The sequence below is a fragment of the Rattus norvegicus genome, chromosome 10, assembly GCF_036323735.1.
Source record: "Rattus norvegicus strain BN/NHsdMcwi chromosome 10, GRCr8, whole genome shotgun sequence".
In the NCBI taxonomy this organism is placed as follows: Eukaryota; Metazoa; Chordata; class Mammalia; order Rodentia; family Muridae; genus Rattus; species Rattus norvegicus.
The window spans coordinates 53,215,410-53,238,159 of record NC_086028.1 but is presented as its reverse complement, the minus strand read 5'-3'; the positions used below and the strand labels follow the sequence as shown (position 1 = coordinate 53,238,159).

General features: G+C 45.9%; 1 protein-coding gene across 12 annotated transcripts in view; it reads right to left on the bottom strand.

Moving 5' to 3' along the window:
* The window catches only part of Stx8 (syntaxin 8), a 239,341-nt gene that overhangs the window by 155,753 nt on the left and 60,838 nt on the right, over nt 1-22,750 (bottom strand). Inside the window, exon 7 of one of the 12 annotated variants that reach the window (XM_017597495.3) lies at nt 1-22,750. This exon is cut by the window's left edge and continues 5,745 nt beyond it. The exons of the other annotated variants lie outside the window; for them this stretch is intronic. Within the exon in view, the coding sequence (XP_017452984.1) occupies nt 22,683-22,750 (68 nt within the window). The 3' untranslated portion in view covers nt 1-22,682. 12 annotated transcript variants of the gene reach the window in all.

The following is a 22,750-nucleotide window of genomic DNA, read 5'->3' as shown; positions in this document are numbered from 1 at the left end:
AGCACGGGCCTTTCTCTCTGTGGCCCATCAGGATCATGAGAAGCCTCAGGCAGAGCCGACTGGGTTTTCACAGCACTGCCTTCAACTCAAGCAGAGAAGTCAACTAGCATCCTGAACTCTGAACTCCAGAATCCAGAACCTTTTCATATTTATGTGAGAACTTCCCGGGAATGGTTCATCTAGCATCACGAGCACATCGTCTTTACTGAGGAAAAACAGATGTTTACTCTGTAGGTATGAGTGCGTATTCATACTATCTATACCCACCCCCATGGCTTCTTTGTAGGATACTGGCTGTGAATCTTTGTGTGGACTGTTCAATAGCTGGTTGTGTAAAGAGAGACAGGTCTTTTGTCTTTACCCCCAAAAGAACTGAAACAGACTCTTTCTTTCAAAAGTTGGCAGAGATATGTGGCAGAGGGGCCCAGCTCGCTTGTAGAGGCAAACACATTGCTGTCCAGCACAGATTGATCACCGGCTGGGAGGCAAGTCATTCCACTGTCGGTTCACAGGAACACTGGCTCTGCGCTGCTCCGCTGACCACCAGTGACAGATTGATGTGGGCTTCCTTAGCAGAGGAGCTGGCTGAAGTTGAGGACTTGGGAAGCTAAGCAGGTTACAAGTGTATTATACATGCTCTCTCTGCCTAGAAAAACAAAGCTTCCCACCTTTCTGACCTGCACTTGGAGAACCCACTGGGACCGAGTTTGCTTTGTGGCTTAGGAGGCAGCTTACAGCTTTCCAGAGCAACATAAAAAATGAATGCATATTGGCACTTCCCAAAGAAAGCCAAAATCCACAAAGGGAATGACGAAGGAGCGTCTCTTCCCCTTCTCACTGAGAGTGAGAAAGGAAAGACATGATATTTCACATCAGTGCTGCAGCATTGGTTTTGTGAAAGCAAACGAAGAGGTGCGGCTTGTCACAAGCTGTAGCTAGACGGTCCCGGGTCTCAAAAAAGGATGACATATGCTGGGTTTCCTTCGGAACGTGGAGCAGGGTAATGACCCACAAGGCCAGGAACACTGAAGTGCTGCAGGGAGCTGGGCATAATTACTCGTTGCAGGAAACGGATGCACAAGGTGTGAATTTGAAAAGCTTGAAATATGTTTGACTTTGCATAAATCTGAGATATTAAAATTTTCAAAAGGCTGTACTTTATCTGTTTTTTTTAAACAGAACTTTTTTTTTTCAAAACCCTGGCCTGCTTTTTAAAGGATGATGATAGTTTAAGAATGCTGCTATTTATTTCCACCCCTGCTCCAGCGCTTCTTTCCCATTGTGTTCCAATACAGGATATTTGAACCAAAGCCATTTAGCATAAGAAAGAATAGCTGCACCGGGTCAGGGACGATCTTTCCCTCCATTCTTGGTGTCACCAAGCCCAGAAGAGTTGGCCACATAATAGATTCTCACTAAATATTTGCTGACTGACCATTCATTAGAAGCCAACTTAGCGACACCACGACTTTCAGTTCGAGTCTAGCGGAAGGGTTAGTAAGACAGTCTCACGAGCATTTTCCCCACACATTTCTGCCACTGCCACCTGGACAACAGTTGAAACCACTAATGCAAAGGACAGCTGAACAGCAAGAAGAGATTTAGCCCGTGGGGTCCATTTTCTCAAGGCTTGCAAGGGGGGATGCAAACTACTGTTTTCCTTGTCACGGGAGTGCTGTGTGGGTTACTGTCCACCTAGCAAGAAAGGGATAGATACAGAGTAGTTAATGATGAGAGAAGCAACAGGCTGTTGGCAGCAGGACAAAGCCAGGGAATTTCAGTTTCCAGAGAGCAGCATGTGCTTTGTGGTGGAACGGTCCTAAGCAGGTGCCAGAGCCACACAGAGAAGAATGACTGAGCAGAAGGCTTCACCCACCGCGAGTGGGATCGGACACAGGGCGTTTCGTGTAGCGGCCGAGCTGGTGTGCTTTGTAACAATATACGCAGAGAGAAGGCCTGTGACACCGGGTGAACTACACTACGTGTTAGCATTTTAATAGGTAATTAATCTTGATTTGATAGGGTTTAAGATTTCTATTTCTTGGCACATATGCTCAAGCTATTATGTTATAAATCTCAGGCATTTCAGCGAACGTCATTCTGGTCCCCACTGCATACAGCACGACCAATGAAATATTCAAGGTCAAGCACTCGGATTCTTTACCCAGTATATTCAGGAAAACCAATTTATTGTCCTGTCTCGGAAAAGAGAAGTGATTTCTTTGGGACCTATATCATATTGGCAGTCAATCTAGAAAACTTCTAATTACTCGCCAGCAAAGGAGGTTTGGAAAGTGCATTAATCTGTCTCTGAATATTAAACACATGCGCTACAGCTAGTGGTATGACAGAATGTGGGTCTCAGCACTTACATTATAAGAACTGAGTGTGTGCTTGTTGCTATGGTTGACTGCCACAGAAGATTTTTGAACATGAAAGCAAAAGTTCAAGTCTGCGCTAGTCCGTGTGAGATATGGAGGGAAAGATTTGAAGTGAGTCGTTTTACTTGTTTGTTTGTTGTTTGTTTTTAGATAGCTTTCTAACTATGAAGCCCTGGCTAGCCTCAAGTTCACTATCTAGACTAGGCTAGCCTCGAACTCACTGAGATCCATCTGCCTCTGCTCTCCAAACGCCAGAATTAAAGACATGCGCCACCGTGCCCAGTTTGAGATTTAATGTGTTTCATAGAGCCTAGTCCACATGTGGCAAACTAATTTCCTTATCCACAGAGGCACAGACAGAAACACAGTGAAAGCAAGATTACATATTGAATGGTTGACAAATGGTTCTGTGAATCTAACCTCCCATGCCCCTTAAGAACAATGGCATGGTGTCCACTAATGCAGTGTTCGTGGAGATTTTACTCACAATAACTACCACAAACAATAAGAACTGACTCTAATCATCTTCCAAAATGGCCTTATTACAAAAGTATAGCTACTTAGAAAGAGGCTGTGTACTTGGGAAAGGCAAGGACACTTTACACTATAAAATGTATCGATTTTTTTTTAAAGAGATGCTAAGAATGGGACCTCAAACAATGCTTCAGTCTGTAACGTACCTGCAGCTAAGCACAAGAACTTGAGTTTGAGTCTCAGAATTCACGTATGGTGGCTCACACATGGAATCAAAGTACTGGAGAGAGAGACAGGTAGATCTCTGATAGTCACTGACCAGTGAGCCTACTCTAATTAATGTTCCAGTGAAAGACTCTGTTTTTAAAAAACAGGATGGACAGCTCCCAAGGAACAAGTATCCAAGGCTGTCCCACCCAGCCACTATGCACACACATCCTGTCTTCATACACATGAAATGGCTTCTGCGACTTTGGAAAAGTCATTACAGGAGAAACACACGCTTATCATAGAATCCGACAACCCTACCCAATATGTACACATTTGTTCACCCAGACACCCTCACACAAACGGGTATGAGCTTTGGTGTGCACTCCCTGACTGCCGGCCTTTCAATGGTAGACGGGAAACCACACTGCTGCTGTCACCCTGTGGGAATATTCCCCACTAATAAAAAGCAACAGATGGTCAAATGCAGGCAACAGCATGGGTGAATCTAGAGTGCGCATGCCTGAGGAAAACACCAGGTCCAACAGTGACAGGTTTCATAACTCTGTTTATATTCCGCTTCAGAAAAGGCACAACTATGCAGACGGAAAACAATCAGTAATGCCGAGACACTGGGCACGGCAAGCAGGATGGCGAGCAAACAGGTCTAGGAGAACTTTCTGGGGAACGCAGCTGTTCTGTCTTGATTACATATGTTTACCTGAGCATAAAATGTTCCATAAAAAGGGTGAAATTAGCTATAAATTCTAAATCAGCAAATCTAGCATCGAAAATGATAAGTTTAACACTTTAATGATTTACATGCCTAGACTCTTTGGTGATTTTTTTTATATTATTATTATTATTATTATTATTATTATTATTATTATTATTACCCACAGGCATATCTGCATCTAACAGCACATAAACTGACGATCTGCTTCTGTTACTGTAAAACTGACTGATCCGGTCACTCCTGCAAAGGCCAGCATGATGTCTAGGGATGACAGAACCTCCTGATTAATTTCAAATCAGTATCTTCTTCCCATTTGCACAGCAGATGTTCTCAGAAGTGGTATCAAGTCCGTAGACGTATCAGCTCTAAGTCACCAGTAAAGTCCAGCTAAAATCCTGAAACAAGACCTTGTGACCTTCCTCCATGAAGTTGAGGCCTTCTACCCATCCCACATCATCGGTCCAACACATAGCATGCTCTCAGCCCCTCACTCAGAGCCAGGACCCCAGGATGAGCAGCACTACCTTGCTGCTGTCCTCGGCAAGCAGTAGTACCTCACGCAAACTCAATCCCACAAAGCTTCTGCTTTGTCAAGATTTTAAAATCCTCTCCCATGTTTATCCTATCCTCCCCGCCCGTCTTCTCTTCTGAATTAACTTCTTCCAACCCAACTCAGAGTAATCAGAGGTTGGCTGCAATACCTCACTGAAGAGAGAACCAAGGTCAGCCTCACCAGTGTCCTCTCATCTCCTGCTTTGTTACTAAGTGTGCAATCTACAGAGAAAATCAACCCTGCTTGAGAACTTATACATGCCCTCTCCATGCTTAATGCAACTGTGATCTACTCCTCTGGATACAGTAATTTCTTATTTTTCTAAACAGGTCCCCTCTGGCAATAAAGATGGCCCCTGGCAGAATTTATGGTGGCTCGTTGCTTATAACACTGAAAATATTATGTGCTTTGCACCCGGTAAACATCACTAAAATCCCAATGTCTCTCAAGGGCCCACATGCTTGGTCCCCAACGCAGGGCACTATTGGGAAGGGGCAGAAGCCTTAAGCTGTGGGACCAGACGGAATGAAGTTAAGTCATCGAGGGTTTGCCCCTGTGGACCTGAGAGCTCTGCTCATTTCCTGTCCCTTTCTTTTCATCTCATTTGCCATTAGATAAGCAGCGTCTTCTTCGCCCAGAAGCCATCAACTATCCATAGATGCTCAGTTAGAGGTGGGGGCTCAGGAGCCGCACATATCCCACGCTGCAGTACTGACTAGCTTGACTTCCTGCGGGTCTCATGCAGGCAACTGCAGCTGCTGTTACGTTCAGGAGTGCAGAGGCCTTACTGTTTCGAGTAAGTCCTCTTAGACCTCTGGTCCTTACAACCTGACCACTCACCCATGAGGTCCCCAAGCCTACGAGGAGGGGTGTGACACAGATGTCCCACTTGTGGTGGAGCCCACAGATGCATTTTCTCTGCACACTGACTAGTTATGAGTATCTTCACTAACCACTATGCACAAGAGAAACTTTTTTGACATGGCCTGAGTGCTTATGCTCTTCTCTTAATCCAATTAAATATTTCTGCCTTAGCATGTATAGTTCACATGTCATACACTCATTGTAGTCAGTTCCTGCTAACATTGAAGCATGAACTTCTCTGTCTCTCTCTCTCTCTCTCTTGCTCTTTCTCTCTGTGTGTGTATGTGTGTGTGTGCAGTACAATAATATATAATCCTAAGACATGTTATAAGAAAGTTTGATTATTATCTATCTATCTCTATCTCTTTCTCTCGAGATATATAGATATAGATATAGATATAGATATAGATATAGATATAGATATAGATATAGATATAGATCTCAAGCTGGTATGTGACTCAATGCCGGTAACTACACTTGGCTCTGATCTGTTCCTTGGCATTTTATTCTGGTCTAGCCCTTCTTTACCACAGGTGCTCCAAGCAAGTTTTGTGCTAGAACCTTTGTCCTGCCCGTTAACACCTGGAATGACAAGTTCTAGTCTCGCTATTTTATATATTTGCTGCTTTGGGTGCTGGAGTCAAAACTAAGGTTTCATGCTCTACCAATGAACTACGGCCTCAGTCACCCACTCCCAAGTACAGCATAGGAAAAAACTTTTTAGAGGCTACTTTTATCTTTGGAAACAAAGAGAAGTGTCTTGTATTGGAGCATATTATCTAGATATAGGTACTGCTGCTGGGGACGCAATCCAGGAGTTTCCAAGTGTTAAACATGTACTCTACCACTGAGCTGTATCTCCAGGCTTCAGGTATGCATTGTTATAAGAATATAATTTATTATTGGGTTTCATATTGAATTATATTAAAGGGTTTTAGCATGGCAGCATGAAGAAGGAAAAGGTAGCTAAAAGAGCAATTGACTTTAAAAAGAAGTAAAAGTTTGACCATGGCATCAGTAAAGAAAAGGAAGGTGGTTCTTCACTTAATTCACTTAGAAACAAGAAGGGACAGAGATCCCCACTCCCACTGATGTCAGTTCTCTCTCTCTCTCTCTCTCTCTCTCTCTCTCTCTCTCTCTCTCTCTCTCAACCCTCTTGTACCCACCACACACACACACCTGGGGCAGGAAAGGGTCCCAGGAGTCTATGGGAGTGACCCTAGCTGAGACTCCTAGAAGCTGGATATGGAGACTGAAGTGGCCACTTCCTATAGCCAGGCGGGACTTCCAGTTCAGGGGAAGGGAACACTAATCCATCTTAAAACCTTTGACCCAAAATCTGTCCTGCCTACAAGATACACAGGAATAAAGATGGAGCAGAGACTGAGGGAAGGGCTAACCAATGGCTGGCCCAACTTAAGACTCATCCCATGGGAGAGAGCCAACTCCTGACACTACTAATGCTACTTCTGCTATGCTTGCAGACAGGAGTGTAGCATAACTGTCCTCTGAAAGACTTCATCCAGCAGCTGATAGAAATGGATGCAAAGACCCACAGTCAAACATTAAGGGGAGCTTTGGGCATCTTGTGGAAGAGTGGGGGCTAGGACTGAGGGAGCCAGAAGAGTCAAGGACACCATAAACCATAAGAATATCTACAGAGTCAACTAACCTGGGCCCTTGGAGGCTCACAGAGACTGAACCACCAACCAAAGAGCATGCAGGAGCTGGACTTGGGCCCTCTTCACATTTGTAGAAGACATGCAGAGTGGTCTTCATGCAGGTCCCTAACAATTGGAGCAGGGGCTGTCTCTGACTCTGTTACCTGCCTTTGGATCCCCTTCTCCTTGCCTTATCTGGCCTCTGTGGGAGAGGATGCACCCTTAGTCCCAGGATGGGGTGGTACCCAGGGGGCCTTCCCCTTCTTAGGAAAAGGACAGGGGTAATCAGGTGAAGGGTTTGTGAGGGTGGGACTAGGAGGAGAAGAGAGAAGGGGGCTGCAATCAGGATGTAAAGTGGACAGATAAATCTGTAAAGAAAAGAATAGAAAAAAATAAAATAAATAAACAAGAACATAGAAATACCAGCAATGTAGTCAGAGTGCTTTGCAGATGTGGGCTGACAGTATGCTACGACATCCACAGTGTGGGCTAACCCTACAGTCTTCCATCTAGGACTCTCAAAATTACTTAAAAACCTTTCTAGCTCACCTCTAGAAAAGAAAGTCTGCAACATCTGACTTTCTAAGAATTTATCCTGTGAGAGACCAGATCAAATACATGAGCCGTGGATGAGCTCATCACCCGGATTGGATATAGGGGCATAGTTCAGAGTTCCCAGCAAACCTTGCCCTCTCCACCATCAGAACCGCATAGCACAGAAGATTGAAATCCTGGTGGGCACACTCACGTGCAAGGCCATTAGGCAATCAGTTTATCAGAACCCACACTACATAGGCAGTGGTGGACCTGGCATGAAGGGGAATTCTACTTTCCAGAGGTCATGAACTAATTTTAGAAAAACAGGCTAAAAGGGAGAGGAGGGAGACAAGGCTGAACAAGTACACCCACACGGGTGGAGGTGGGGTAGGGGAACAAACTGAAGAATCGTAGAGGGTGATTGTGAGCCTCACCGAGGTCTTTGGAACAGAAACTACAATATTAATTCAAACCCCAGAAGTGGTGGAGAAAAGTGTTGGAAACCAACTGAAATAGCATTTGCCCTTTGGCCCTTCTCGTCTTGAGCTGGGCTGGGCCTCCAGCTGAGTTCACAGAGGCCACTGAACAGCTGTCCGATGATAACCACGGCTGGGGTTGTCAGCAACATTTGTTTAAAGCCAGTACTCGTCTGTTCCCACTCTGCGGAGATGGGAAAACAGTCCATGTTTCCCTTCATTTCTACCTCTGCCTGAGTGATCCAAAATTAGGAAATCATCTGGATTTGTAAAAATAATCACTTCTTGGCATGTTCACAGGGCCTGCTGAAATGCTATTTCAGAAAGAAGAATTTGGAAGCCTGGAGGTCACAATAGGAAATGAATCTGGCAATTTGAAAGTGCACCTGCTGGTCTTCCAGCCATCCCGGCATTCAAATAATTTATCCGTCATTCCAAGCGTCCTTTGTGTTTTATTTGAAAGAAGTTCAGAGTTATCACACATACTCTGAACCAGAAAGCAGCCGATCTTTTTCAGATGAGGATTCTGGGATTCTTTTCTCACTAACCTCTCTTTAACCATTCAACCAATACTCACTTAAGGTCTGGCCGAGACACAGTGCTCTGCTAAACACGTAAGGATCATGAGCAGGACAACTGGGGCTGTAAGTAGAAAAACCTGACTCAAAGCAGATTAAATGCCATGTCAATTGTCTCACATGACAGCAACACGGGGTGCCCCTGGGGATGGCTGATTGGGAGGGCGAGGAAGGCATGAAGTACCCGGGCTCTTTTCATCTACATCGGCCTCCTCCTGCTGTGGCAACAAATTACCACTGACTAAATAGCTAAACCCACACAAATTTATCACCTCTCTCGTGGGAGGTGGGAAGTCTGATGCCACATCTCACGTGGTCAGCATCAGCATGTCTATTGCTTCCTGGAGACTCCAGGGGAGAAGCCATTTCCTTCCCTTTACTGGTTCCCAGAAACCACCCACATACCCTGGCTAATGTCCCCCAAACACCTTCAAGCCAGCAGTGATTGGACAAGTCCTTCTCATATCAAATTAATCTCATGCTGACTGTCCTGTTACAGTCTTCCATTTTAAGACAAGATTTGCTGTTTTAGTTGTGTGTTTATGTGTGCTTATGTGTGGGAATGTTCATACGAAGTGCAGGTACTGCCAAGTCTAGAAGAGGGTGTTGGGTTTCCTGGAGCTGAAATTAGAGGTGTTTGTGAGCCACACAAACTGGATGCTGGGAACCAAACCTGGGTCCTCTGGAAGAGCAGCACATACGCTTAATCACCAATCTATCTTTCCAGCCACTCCTTCCACGTCTAAAGACCGCTATGATGGCCACAAGACGACCAAGCCAATCTTCCCAACTCAGGCCCCCATGCCTTCAGTAGCATGTCCAAAGCTCTTCATTCTGCTGTGTTTTTCCGATGGGGTCTTCTATGTAGCCACAGCCTTGAATTCACCATCCTCTGTCTCAGCCTCCTCAAATATGGGATCCCAGCACACATTGCTGCCCCTGGACGTAAAGGCTCTTTGGCCATGTAGACAGCCATCCACGGGTCTCAGAGGTGAGGACATGAACATCCGGGTTGTACCTTTCTGCCCACCACCATCTATGTGCTCCCCCGGCTTCAGTGATATCTTTACCTTCAGGGGAGTTCCTTTGCTGGTTCCTGACATAATTAGCTTCTGGCTCTCAGGCAGACATACCTTTCAGAAGACCCAAGACAAGCCAATTCTTTCTTACATATCTTTCTTTAAAAAGAAGAGATTTCTGCCAGAAGCCAAGAGTAGATCACTTCCTGTGCAATGGATCAGTCAGCCCCCCCACACTATGTTTTTTACAAAAACTTTTTTGAATTAATAATTTGGTCTAGTTGTCAAAGAGCTGACCTCCCTTTGGATTGCAGAGCAGCAAGTACCGTGAAGGGAAGGTGTCACTCTTTCCAAGTCCAGTCCTGTGCTAGACGGTTTATGTGTCATCTTACTCTCAGCAACCCAAGAGAGGTGTTGATCAAACTTCACATGTAAACCAAGCTAGAAGCTTCCTATGTAGTCAGCTCACAGTTCCGTATCTATGACTACAGTTAGCCCACAGTATCAATTCAACCAACTTTAGATTGAAAATTAACAGAAAAAACCCACATCATAATGAAGATGTTAGGGTTTTTGTCATTGTCATTATTGTATAAATAACCCAGCATAACAACCACTTTTATGTTTACATTGTAGTAGATAATCTAGAGATCACTGAAAATATACAGAAGGATATGCACGAGTCATATGCAAATGCTTCACCATTTATACAAGGACTTGAACATTTCCAGACTTTGGTATCTGTGGGGGTCCTGGAAACAATCCCTCATGCTACCAAAGGATGACTGCATTACCATATATGGAGATGGAGGCACATCGGGGACCAAAGAGAACTGAACTCTATTGTTTATCAAAACAGCTCTTCCAGGCTATGGCAATGCTACCAGAGGGAATCAACACCGATCTACCCCACAGATCCAAGAAAACATATCAGAGATGTAAGCATGTTCTTGTCCTTGAGGCCTGTCTGAAGGCCAGCATTCGCACGGCATCTAAGCACACCTTCCCGGCTGCTGAGAGGAAAAGCTCACTCAGATGAAGACGGTAACTGTGAAACTAAAGTTGGGCAGAGAAGTCTGAATCTTACAGGCCTATCAGTCAGGGTCCAGTGAAGAGGCAAAATTCCCACCAATTGCTTTTATAAGAGAAAAAATTAGTACAGAAAATTGTTAACTAGGTACAGAGGGAAGAATTTAAAAACTCCTCATATCCCAGGTGTAGTACAGGTCTGAAAAATGAAAGGTTTGAGATGAAAATAAAGAGATAGCAAGAGGATTTCTGAGGAGGGTGAGGGCTTCTGAGGAGGGTGGGGGCTTCTGAGGAGGGTGAGGGCTTCTGAGGAGGGTGAGGGCTTCTGCCATTGTGAAAAGAGGCAGCACTATAGTGTGATTCAGACAGGAAGCCAAGGGAGCAAGGGGAAGCACACAGTACTCCTATATTTCAGATCCACAGCATCCTTTAGAGCATTGGTTCTCAACCTTCCTCTGCTGTGACCTTTTAATACAGTTCCCCAAGTTGTGGTGACCCCAGCCATAAAATTACTTTTGTTACTACTTCATAACTGTGATTTTGCTACTGTTATGAATAGTTAATGTACATATCTGTGTTTTCCATGGTCTTAGGAGACCCCTGTGAAAGGGTCATTTGACACACACCACCTCCCCGGGGTCTCAACCCACAGGTCTGGCATAGCTGCTCTAGCATAGTTCCTGCAAGCATGGCCTAGCAAAACATGATGCGGTAGATTCCTGCTTTAGCATCTCCAGGGAATACTGGGAAGGCTGTGCTTGAAGCCGACAGACAACAGACAGCGTAATGAAAGACACAACGGACAGCCATCCTATGCAGCCCATGGCAGTTTCTTCATTTCATCGCTTTAGTACATCCTTGGGAATGATAAAGGAGGTGCCACGCTATAGAGCATACTGTTTTTAAAAAGCTTTTATACTTTAGAACTGCTTAGTGTGCTTTTACTATGCATTCCCTTCATATTAATCATAATAGACTCTACTAATTGCTGGGCGTTACTGTTATTCCCATCCTTGTATGGGGGTAAAGGTAGAAAAAAATACAATTATATTTGCTTTCCAATGACTACACTGAAGTGAAAGCAGTGCATAACTTCAATCCTAGCATTTGAAAGGCAGGGGCAGGAGGATTAGGAGTTTAAGGTCATCCATGACTATATAATTGAGTTCCAGGTCAGCCTGACTACATGAGGTCCTCTTTCAAGAGAGGGGAGAGAGAGAAGGAGGAAGGGAGAGAGGAGAGGGGAGGAGGGGGATGGGGAAGGGGGAGGGGAGGGGAAGGGGGAGGGGAGGAGAGGGAGGAAGGGAAGGGGAGGGAGGAAGGGAAGGGGAGGGAGGGAGAGAGGGCATTGTCTTGGCACATATACAATAGCGTAAGCATGTATTGATGAAGTAACTCTGTCTAGTGCTTGAAGCTGAGGAGATGGCTCAGCGGGTAAAACATTTGCTGGACAAGCCTATGGATTGGAGTTAAGATATGCAGTACCCACACAAATGCTGGGTGATTGTAGCATCCTGCCTGCGATCAGAAGATAGAGACAGGAATCCCTAGTAGTAAGCTGGCCAGCTAGACTAGGTGAACTGGTGAGCCCTGACTAAGTATCAATCAAGAGACCTGCCTTTTTTTTTTTTCTCTCCTTCTTTTCTTTTTTCTGGAGCTGGGGACCGAACCTAGGGCCTTGCGCTTGCTAGGCAAGCACTCTACCACTGAGCTAAATCCCCAACCCCTGAGACCTGCCTTAATACATGATGCAGAATGGAAAAGTAGAGGTGTTGAGGGAAGCACCTGAGCTCAGAGCTCAACCTTTAGCCTCCACATGCATACACATACACTTGCTTAAAAACATGCAATCTCCCTCTCCCTCTCCCTCTCCCTCTCCCTCTCCCTCTCCCTCTCCCTCTCCCTCTCCCTCTCCCTCTCCCTCTCCCTTTCCCTCTCTCCCCTAGCACCCATGTTGGGCTACAGCCGCAGTTCCAAAATATCTGATGCTCTTGTTCTACCCCTACAGGTACCTGCAGAGGTAACAAGCAGACACGGACAGACATACAGACATACAGACACACATCACATACAAACATAAATCTAAAAACAAAACACACGTTGTCAGCAAAAGGATCTTGGGTAAAATCCAGATTTGACAGTACATAATTACTTAAATGCCCTTGGCTTCACTCTCCCTATTAATAATCGTACTATGTTTATTAGGTCAATGTGAATATTAAGTTAATTTACCATCATCAAAATCGTTAAGTTGATCATCAACTGTGGTTTATCATTTTCTATGACTTAACAGCCTAGTGAAGGAAAACACTGCCCATCCCTGCTTTTGAGGAGCACATGGCCTTCCCACACCATCCCAATCTTGATGACAGCACCAATCTCAAAATCTTATAATTATTTTTCATAAGCAACAATCCTCCCAATTGAAATGAGAGTTGTTCAAAGAATATACATTTTTTTCAACATAAACACAGCTCCTGAAAATATGCTATATTCTTTGGTGACTGAAGCAATGACCCCCACTCAAAACACAAGATGATGTGTACAGTGCCACATGGGAGCCACTGCGGAGACAGAGGCACTGCACAGGCAGGTGGGGTGGGAGGCCTGTGCATCAGAGTCACATAGAGCTTTTCCAAGGCCATCTTCACCCTACATCTAGCACCATCTCTAGATTCTTGCAGGACTGTCTTAGAAAATTGTTACTACATAATTCTACTGGGAGGTAGAGACAGAAACTATCTCAGAGTCAAGAAGACATAGATTCCTGTTCTCTCTGAGTCAAAGAAAGCCTGAAGGACAGTGCAAGGAGAATGTATGGATCTATAGTCCCCATCGTGCCGGGTGGACTACAGAATACAAGGGAACATAGTGCAGTGGCTGCTTCCACAGAGACTGCACAGAGAGGTCTCTGGCTAAGCCGCACAGAGAGCCTGCACTCAAAGCTTGTATGTAAGACGCTGAGAGGCAGCTGCGGGAGCCCCAGAAGGAGCCAATGAAGACAACACAGCAGCCAGCAAGTCTGAAAAGGATTGGTCAAGTTTCCACCAATCAGTGTGTGAAAGTCCTGTTCCCAGAAAGATTTGAGGACTTGAAGCCAATGGTAGCACACTTCTGAAAGGAATTGTGAGGCCCTGGTCCCCTAGTCACTCTCTTCCTCCTCATTGCTTTCTGACTCATCAAGTGACAGGTTTCCTTCTGCCACGTGCTTGTGCCATGATATACAGTCTCACCACAGACCTGAAGCAACGAAGCCCAGTTGACTGTGGCTTGGCGCCTCTAAAGTTAGGAGCCCAAATAAACCTTTTCTCTTCGTGAGCCGATGCTCTCAGTCTTACCATCACAGCGGTGGAAAGTTGGCTTAAACATTGAGGCACAAAGTCTATGAGGAAACAAAGAACACGACCTCATTTCAATCCATGTTCTGCTCTCTTTTCAAGAATTCCCATTAGGACAAGGCACAGGAGCTGGTAAAACACCCAACAAGCAAACAACTCTAGGGGTCAAGATCACCTCCTAATAGAGAATACGAGAAGGAGGCGCTGGGAACTTTTTCTAGACTCCCTCGAATTAGGCCGAGATGAGCTGCGATAGGCAGAGAGTCATCTGGAAGCTGAGGAGCTGGTCATACTTTCAAGGAGCCAGAAGATGGGGACATAGCCCTCTAATGTTCAATGAAACCACTCAGCCTGGACCTACAGGCAGAGATCGACTTAGAGAAAAAGATGGCTGCACCAAGAAGTAAATAAACAATCTCCCTGCTGGAGCGGGGCCCGTTTATTAGCTGTGTGCGCCTATGCAAGTTTCAATTCCCAAAGTCTGTTTTCTCACCTGTCAAATGGGGCGGGCACTGCTGCTGCATAGGGGGCTGCCGTGATCAAATCCTTCACCTCCTGTTACTGGGAAGAATGACCATAGGGGCTTTGTCTTCCTACCACAGAATTAAGTTCCAGGCAATCCATTCCATACTCTTTCTTCTGTATTAAGTTTTTCTTCTCAGTCAATCTATTTTTTTCTTTGCTGATTCAAATTCAATGATTTTATTTATCATAGGGTTGAAATATTATGCTTTGAGGCAGTTAACAAAATATGTTCTGTTGTCTAAGTCGTCTTCTTAAAAGTTGGCTATGTTTTGTTTTTTTTTAAAGACCTCTCCAGTGCTCTCATAATATCTAAGGTACTGAGGTATTCAAATTATATTTAATTTTGCTATCCAACTAGATTTGTTTTTTAAAAAACTACTGCTCAAGACAAATGTTTAAGGCACATACACATTATAAATCAACCATAATGCTCAACCCTTAGATCCCAATCTTAGCTCACAGCAGCACAGAAGGAACGGAAATCCAGCCACGCTCTCTGGTCTCCAGCTCCCACTAAAGTCATACTTAAACCCTGAGGTTCCAGGAGGACTACATGTACTGAGAGATCTCAAGTGTGTACCCCAAATGAAGAGTGTCAGAAGTGGGCACATAATAAATGTTCAAACCAAGCGCAGGAAGCAGACCAGGGGGCCAGCCACCAACCATGAAGTACCCTCTGATGACAAGCTGCCCTCTCACACACACATTTTTGGTCATGCCTTCAAGACTTAGGTTTTAATGTATTCTCCACCATGAAGCCATTGAGAAACATCCTTTTCCCCTGAGTCGTCCATCTTTCCCCATCCCTTCTTACCCAAAACACCTCCTCGGTTAGAGGCTGAGGATTCTAACTTGAGCTGGGGGAACGGGAGCTCAGACCAGAGACATGTCAGGCGTGTTGTTTGCAGCGTGATTTAAACAGCTTCAGTGTTATAACTGGACAGAAAGAACAAAGATACTTAAATATTAATCATCCTGCCCAGCTGCCCACTGGGGCTCACTGAAAATGGCAACACACTGCTGGCTCCTGGCCTCGGGTGCACACGGCTGCTGTGCAGCTCACAGACACTCCCCTTCCTGAACATATGGAGAGAGCGCAGGCAAGAGTTTGCTTCAGTGAACCCTGACTAGCCAATCAAAACCAGAAGGTTCCAAGTTCAGTGACTAATATCAGGAATGAGCTGTGCGTGGTGACAAGGAAATCTTGTGTGCTGGGGAAATTTATACCCTGAGATCAGCCATGTCACAGGTGTGCAGGATCACCTGGAGAGACGGGACTTTAAAGAGGCCAGTTCAAACATTTCTCCCAGCAGCACGCCTGTCATCGCGGAGTATGAGAACCCGGCAGCGCCCGTCCTATCTGGGACCCCCAGGACTGACAGGGGCGGCCGACACACCAAGCCTGCATCTTCATGAGTGTCTGCTTTGATGCTCTCAGCCCGTAAGGCAGGGATCACCATCCCCATTCTCCCTGAAGGGAGCGACGACGTCTGGGAAGATTGAGCCTGCTGCTCTTCAGTCACGCAGCTGGGAAATGGAGGGGTGGGCCTCTCGGATTCCAAAAACTCGCTCTTACCACTGTACATCTGGCATTCTCTCCCCCTCTTACGCCCTAGTATTCATAAGGTACAAAGCAGAAAGCTGGGTGGAGGAAACACGCAAACATAAACAGGTTCTGGCTGTTCAGGCAGACCTTGGAAAACAGGGAGGCATCTACTTCCAAAGGGTGGACTGAACTCCTTAGTCGACTTGGAAGATAAATTAAGTATGGTAACGTCAAACATTCCTAAGCAGAAATCTAAAATCCAAAATGTCCCTCAATCCAAAGCTTTCTAAGTGCTGGCTTTTTTAAAGTAGAAAATTCCACCCCTGACCTTAGGTCAAAACACAGGTGCGGGCCAGCGCCATGGCTCTGTGGGTAAATGTGCTTCCACCAAACGTGAGCTTAGCCTCCAGGACCTCACATGGTGCAAGGACAGCAACACTGGTTCCTGAAAGTTGTCCTCTAACCTCCACATGCATACTGTGGCATGTGCACCCTTACACACATACACACTATACACACATGCATACTTAAATACAGCTCTCTGCTCCTCCCCACTCTAGTGTCAGCTGCATCTCCCCAGGCTGTGTCAACCTCGTCCCTGAGAAACGTTGCTGAAGGTTGGTGTGAACAGATATTGGGTGCCTGGTCACCAGGGCTGCCTTTAACTCTGGCAAAGTGAATTCTGTTGCCATTAATGACGCCTTCACTGACCTCAACTACATGGTCTGCATGTTCTAGTATGGCTCTACTCATGACAAGTTCCACAGTAGAGTCAAGGCTGAGAATGGGAAACTTCATCAACAGTTAGGTCATCATCATCTTCCAGGAGTGAGGTCCCACCAACATCAAATGGGAGATGCTGGTGGCCAGGGATCATCTGAGGGGTACAGTCAAAACAGTCCTCATCTCTGTCCCCTCTGCTGAAGCCTCATGACAGGTGTGAACAGGAGTATTCTTAAGATTGTCAGCAATGCCTACCGCACCTCCAACTGCTTAGTACCCCACCACCCCACCACCAAGGTCATCCATGATAACTCCAGCATTGTAAAGGACTCGTGACTGCAGTCCATGCCATCACTACCACCCAGAAGACTGTGGCTGGGGTTGCTCTGAATGCCATCCCCGTATCTACAGAGCTGAAGGGGAAGCTTATTAGCATGCTTCTATGTTCCTACCTCCAGTGTGTCAGTCATAAGTCTGACATAGTACCTGGAGAAAGCTGCCAAGTACTATGATAGCGAGAAGGTGGTGAAGGAGGCATTGGAGGGCCCACCAAGGGGATCCTGGGCTACACTGAGGACCAGACTGTCCCCCGCCACTTTAACAAGAATGCCCACTCTTCCAATTTTCACCCTGGAGCTAATATTGCTCTCAACAACTTTGTAAAGTTCACTTCTTAGTATGACGAAGAAGGCCACAGAAGCAGGGTGGTGGACCCCGTGGCCTACATGGCCTTCAAGGAGTAAGAAACCCTGGACCACCCACCCCAGTAAGAACGGAGAGTAAGAGAGCAGCCTTTGGCTGCTGGGAATCTCTGTCCCAACTCCTCCCCCAACACTAAGCAGCTCCCCTCACAGTCTCCATCCCAGACCCCTCAAGAGGAAGAGAGGGCTATAGGGAACCCTACTCTCTTGAATGTCAATAAAGTTCACTGTACCTGCCAAAAATATACAAATAGATAAAATAAAAACTTAAAGGGTTGGGGATTTAGCTCAGTGGTAGAGCGCTTGCCTAGGAAGCGCAAGGCCCTGGGTTCGGTCCCCAGCTCCGGGAAAAAAAGAACCAAAAAAAAAAAAAAAAAAAAAAAAACTTAAAAACACAGGTACACAAAAATATTGCATAAAATTACTTTCAGGATACATATACAAGGTCTACAGAAAATTCAAGTGAGTTTTGTGTTTAGACTTGGTTTGTAACCTTAGGATATCTCACATTATGTAATGTCAATATTCCTAAGTTAAAAATACCTTAAGCGCTTGAGATAAGGGGTCTTCAGTGTGTACTTGGAGGACAAACGGTACTTAGGCTGCTGAGAAGATATGAGATTTGACTGTGAGGATGGATAACAGCATGGAGAGACACATGCTAGCTCTTCAGGTGCTCTGTATGACTGGGAGGACTCGAGAAACTGGACACTTTTATCCTCAGAAGTATAACTGATATTAAAACCCCACACTGCTTCCAGCGATAGATGTGGCAGGACCTCGGAGTGACACACCTGCAGCCTGATGGGGCAACCAGAAGAACATCGGTGGGGCCCAGTGGCTCGGGGACAAATAGAATCTCAGCCTAACTGAACACGGAACAAAAGATATCATGACACCAGTAAAAGTGAACATTTATTAAGCACTGGCTGTGTGCACACACTATGTCAAGCAGTACCTCATTTACTCGACAGACCTTCCGGGGACGATTACTTTCCCTACTCTTTTCTGCCCTCGGTGCTGAGATAAGGAAATTGGATTTCCAAAGTTAATGGGGCAACTGATCAAGATGGCTAAACAGGAAGATTTTCTGGCTATCCCACTGATGGGGGACACAGGGAACTTCTGTCCCTGTGATGACAGGGACGAAACTGAGATGCAGAGAGAACAAATTCTCAGTACACACTAAACACTGTTTTAAAGCCGTTTACATATTTCAAACTTTAAAAAAGGTCAACAGAACTATTCACCAGTGATGTCAATTCTGTTTCCAAATTACTGTCTGAAATTGTTAGATAAGATAAAATGCCTCGCCAGGCGGTGGTGATGCACGCCTTTAATCCCATCACTGTAAATGCAAGCAAAGCATGCGCGCAGTGGGTCTGTGCACAGAAGAGCGAGTTGTGTGCCTCGGTGCCTTCTGAGGCTGGCTCTAGGCAGGTACCTTGGAACTTGGATGTGGGGAGGGCCGAACTGTTAACTGATAAGTGTGGCTCGAGGTGTCTGGGCTGCACAAACAGCGTGGCTCATGCTGAACACCTGCTTTCCTTCTACGCATCTGGAATTTGGATACCCGCCAGGGAGGAGGTAACGCACCATGCAATAGGTGCCTTGGGTAAAGCCTGGATGCTCCTCTCTAATGAGATTCCCCCAATTAGCAACATTTCATACATGCCATCGCAACTCATTTTGGTGGGATTAAGCACATCCTGTGTGACTTTACTGGCTCAATGTCCTGGGAAGGCTGCCCCTGGGTGCCCTTGGACTTTACGTGTGAGCCTGGTCCTTGGTTTTGTATCCCCTCATAACTACTAACCAGGAGCATTCCCGGTGCACGCTCATTGTTTGTGGTGGCAAACACTGACTTAATAAGCACTGGACCAATGTTCCTAGGAGAAACATATGAACTCTGTGTCCAGATCTCATGCAAGTTGCAGTATTTTGTCCCCAAAGCCACTCACTACGTGCTTCTATTTTCTTTGTATTTCAAAAGAAAAACAAGGTTCAGAGGTGTTTGTTGACTTCCCCAAGGCTGGGCCACTAAGAGAAGGCTAAGATCTGTTAGCGACTGTGCCATTGCTACCACAAATACCTTATAAGAAACAAATTAAAGGGGCAGGGCTGAGTATGGCTCTCGGGCCACCATTGTGGAGGAAGCAAGCAGCCAGAGCTTAACGGAGCTGGCCCCATTGTACCCACTGCCAGGAGTACCAGTGTTCAGCTTGCTATATCTTTTCATCTGCGACTCCAGCCTGTTGAATAACGTCACAGGTATTTAGGTCTTCCCACCTAAATAAACTTCATCTAAAAATTCCCAAACATGTCCAGAGATCATCTTCTAGATTCTGTAATCATGGATCCTGCAGGGTTGGCAATTACTGTTAGTCATCACAAAACCTTGCGACAGGACCCAGGCCAGAACCTCCAACCTTCAGGCATCATTGCAGGAAAGAGGAAAGAAAAGGGCAGCGCGTCACCATGTCTGACCTTAGAACATGTAAGGAATGACTCAAACTCTTTGTCAGCTTTCAATCACTCAGGATTGCAAAAGCGCTACCTGCACAGACATGGGGGCTACAAACGCCATAGTGAGAAGCAGAACTTGGTGAAGGCTCCCAACACAGCTTCAGGCCTTCCTTCCCACAAGGCACTGAGGACGGGAACCTCCGTGCGGGGCGGAGCGGCGGGTGTGGAGCTCAGAATGGCCTGCTCTGTGAGGAGCTCAGGATGGCCTGTCCTTCGCAGCTGTGATGCTGCTGGATCCTTCCTGCTTGCTGGGCTGCGCTGAAGTGCATTCTTTGGTTCAGCTACTAGTTGGAGGGACTGCGGCTGCCTTTTTAGAGATCAGACAGGAACTGTGGGGAAGCCCATGGGAAAGAAAGACCAGTGAGTCACCAACCCCAGCTGTCCCAAGGCTGAGCATCAGTGTTCTTTCTTTGACTAATATGCTCAAAGCTGTTCTCCTAGAAAACATTTGCCTCATAGTTACATGGCAAACTGGCTACAGTGCCAGGGTCAAAACCAACATACAGACCCAGAAAGAAATGAAGAAGTCATAGTCCAGAAAAGGCAAAGTCCCGTGGCTCAATGGTCCCGACTCATCACCAGAACCAACCAAAGCCAGCAGCAGCAAAGTCAGAGGACAAGTACCACACCTACGCCAAGCAATTGTTTCTGCATACTCAACAGACTCGGACACTGGCTCCTAGCTCTACTGTTTAAAAAAAAAAAAAAAAAAGGCATAGTATTCATCTTAATCCCTGGTTCTTAGCAAGAGCATCAAAAACCTTGGGATTTCCTGATAAGAGTAGTTTTTATTATCTGTAAAAAAAAAAAATGCTTTTAGATTTGTGCTAATGAGATGACTCCTAGTAGACCTTTAAATAATTTGATGGAGGACTAGCCCTAAGCATGATTAGAGCACTGGCAGTTTCAGGCCCAATTTCACCTTCAGTGGTGCAGAAGGAGGCCAGTCCTACTGTGGCCAATGATCAATCAGGTACTGAAGCCTCTGCGAAAACCCAACAACAAGGTCCTGGCAGCCTCAAGGACAGGGAACGCATGGGTGTGCTCTGAGCACTGAGCACGGTACATGTAGAGAGGGCATGGGGACTCTACACCGCCCCCTGACACTTCCCCCCATTCATTTCTCTATTTGCCTGTTCCAGAATGGCAACTGCTATCATAAAACTCTCTAAGTAGGGCACTTCCTGAGTTCTGTGAATGTTTTTCTAAAGTACCAAATTCAGAAGAGTCATGAAAATTTGTAGCCAAGCAGATAGAAGTGCCCAGCCTGGGGACATCTAGGACTTATAGTTTTATCTTAACCGGGATGGTCTGGAGGGCACTAAGCCTGTAGATCTGCAGAGCACCAGAAACTGCTGGATGACCAGGAAGAGTCAGACAACTGTTGGAATGACAGACTGTCTTTCCTGTTCCCCCATTCGCTCCTACTCTGTTAACTGGCTTCTTCCTATAGACAAAGACTGTCCACCCTCGAGTACCTAAAACCATGACTACAAGGAGCAGGAATACCTTTCCTCATCTCCCTAATTGAATTTTAGGGAAATCCAGCTAGGAAGACATCAGGTGATGAGTTGGGTTACCACTCACAGAAAGCCAAGTAAACAGCTTCCACAGACACCAAATGAAACATCTGTTCAATCAAAGCCCCAGAGACACAGCTGTTTTGGTCACATAATTTATATAGCTCCTGTTAACTCATAAAAACATGACTTTGAGTTCTAGACAGTAGAGTCCAGTGCCTTCTTCCTTCCAGAGAGCACAGCCACGCTGCAGAGATGATCTTTTTTCTCTGAGAAAGGACCCACAGTGGCAGTGAAAACAGAGGAGTGCTATCAATGAACAAGTCCTTCAGAAGACTCATTTGCTTAAGGACGAGACCTGGGCTGTACTGACAAACCACAATGGAGGGAAAACACACACACATACACACACACATACACACACACACACACACACACACACACACACACACACACACACACGCACCAGCTACAGAGAGAGAAGCTCTTTCTTCCCAACTAGAGAGCACTGGAGACCCGCCAACCTTGGAGTCAATGGCTACTGGCAGCCACAGAATGTTCTACAAAGAAAGAGGCTGTGAGGCAGGATGAGGGCCTGTGTGCAGAGAGTTGTCTATGGAGCAGCTGGGCCCCACTACTCTGAGCCCTGCCCTGTGTGGGTTGCAGCCTCCAGGGTTTACTCCCAGCTGCACCCTTGGACAGTTCTCTGGAGAGGAAGGACTGCTGTGAAAGGAAAGCCCTTGGGAGCTGGTATCCAGGCAAGGAAATGAGTCAGAGACTCTGAGATAGCTACAGGGTAATGAGAGGTCAATGAAGAAATCATGTCACCCTAGGTAAAGTTCACGGTATTACTTCCCCCTAGGTTAAAGGGGCATTTCCCCCCAGGTATAAAAGTACATGGAATATTTCCCCTAGGTTAAAGCTCTAATGTCGTCACTTCTATGGTTCTGACTCCGCTTTTGTGCTCTTCTCACTTACCCCATAAGAAGCCTGCCGGGGTACAACCTAACTACTTGTAGATTCATGGCACGTTGTCCCAGGCAAGAAAGAAGCCTTCTGGGTAACCCAATCTGCCACCATTTAAAATGCTCACCGGAGCTGGCTATCATGTCAGCATGGTCCTCTGTTCATACCATGCTGATAGAAAATTAGCAGATATGTATGGAAAATCATAGGGGAAGGATGCTATTACTACAAACCGCATGCCAAAACAACCTTCTTTTCTCATGAGACCAGAGACCGCAGCCAGAGATCAAGTTGTCATCGGAAGGCTGGTTTCTAAGGCCCTTCATGGTGTGTCTCCCTCGTGTCTTTCCATGGTCTCCCTCCATATGTGTCCTGTTCCCGTTTCTTCAC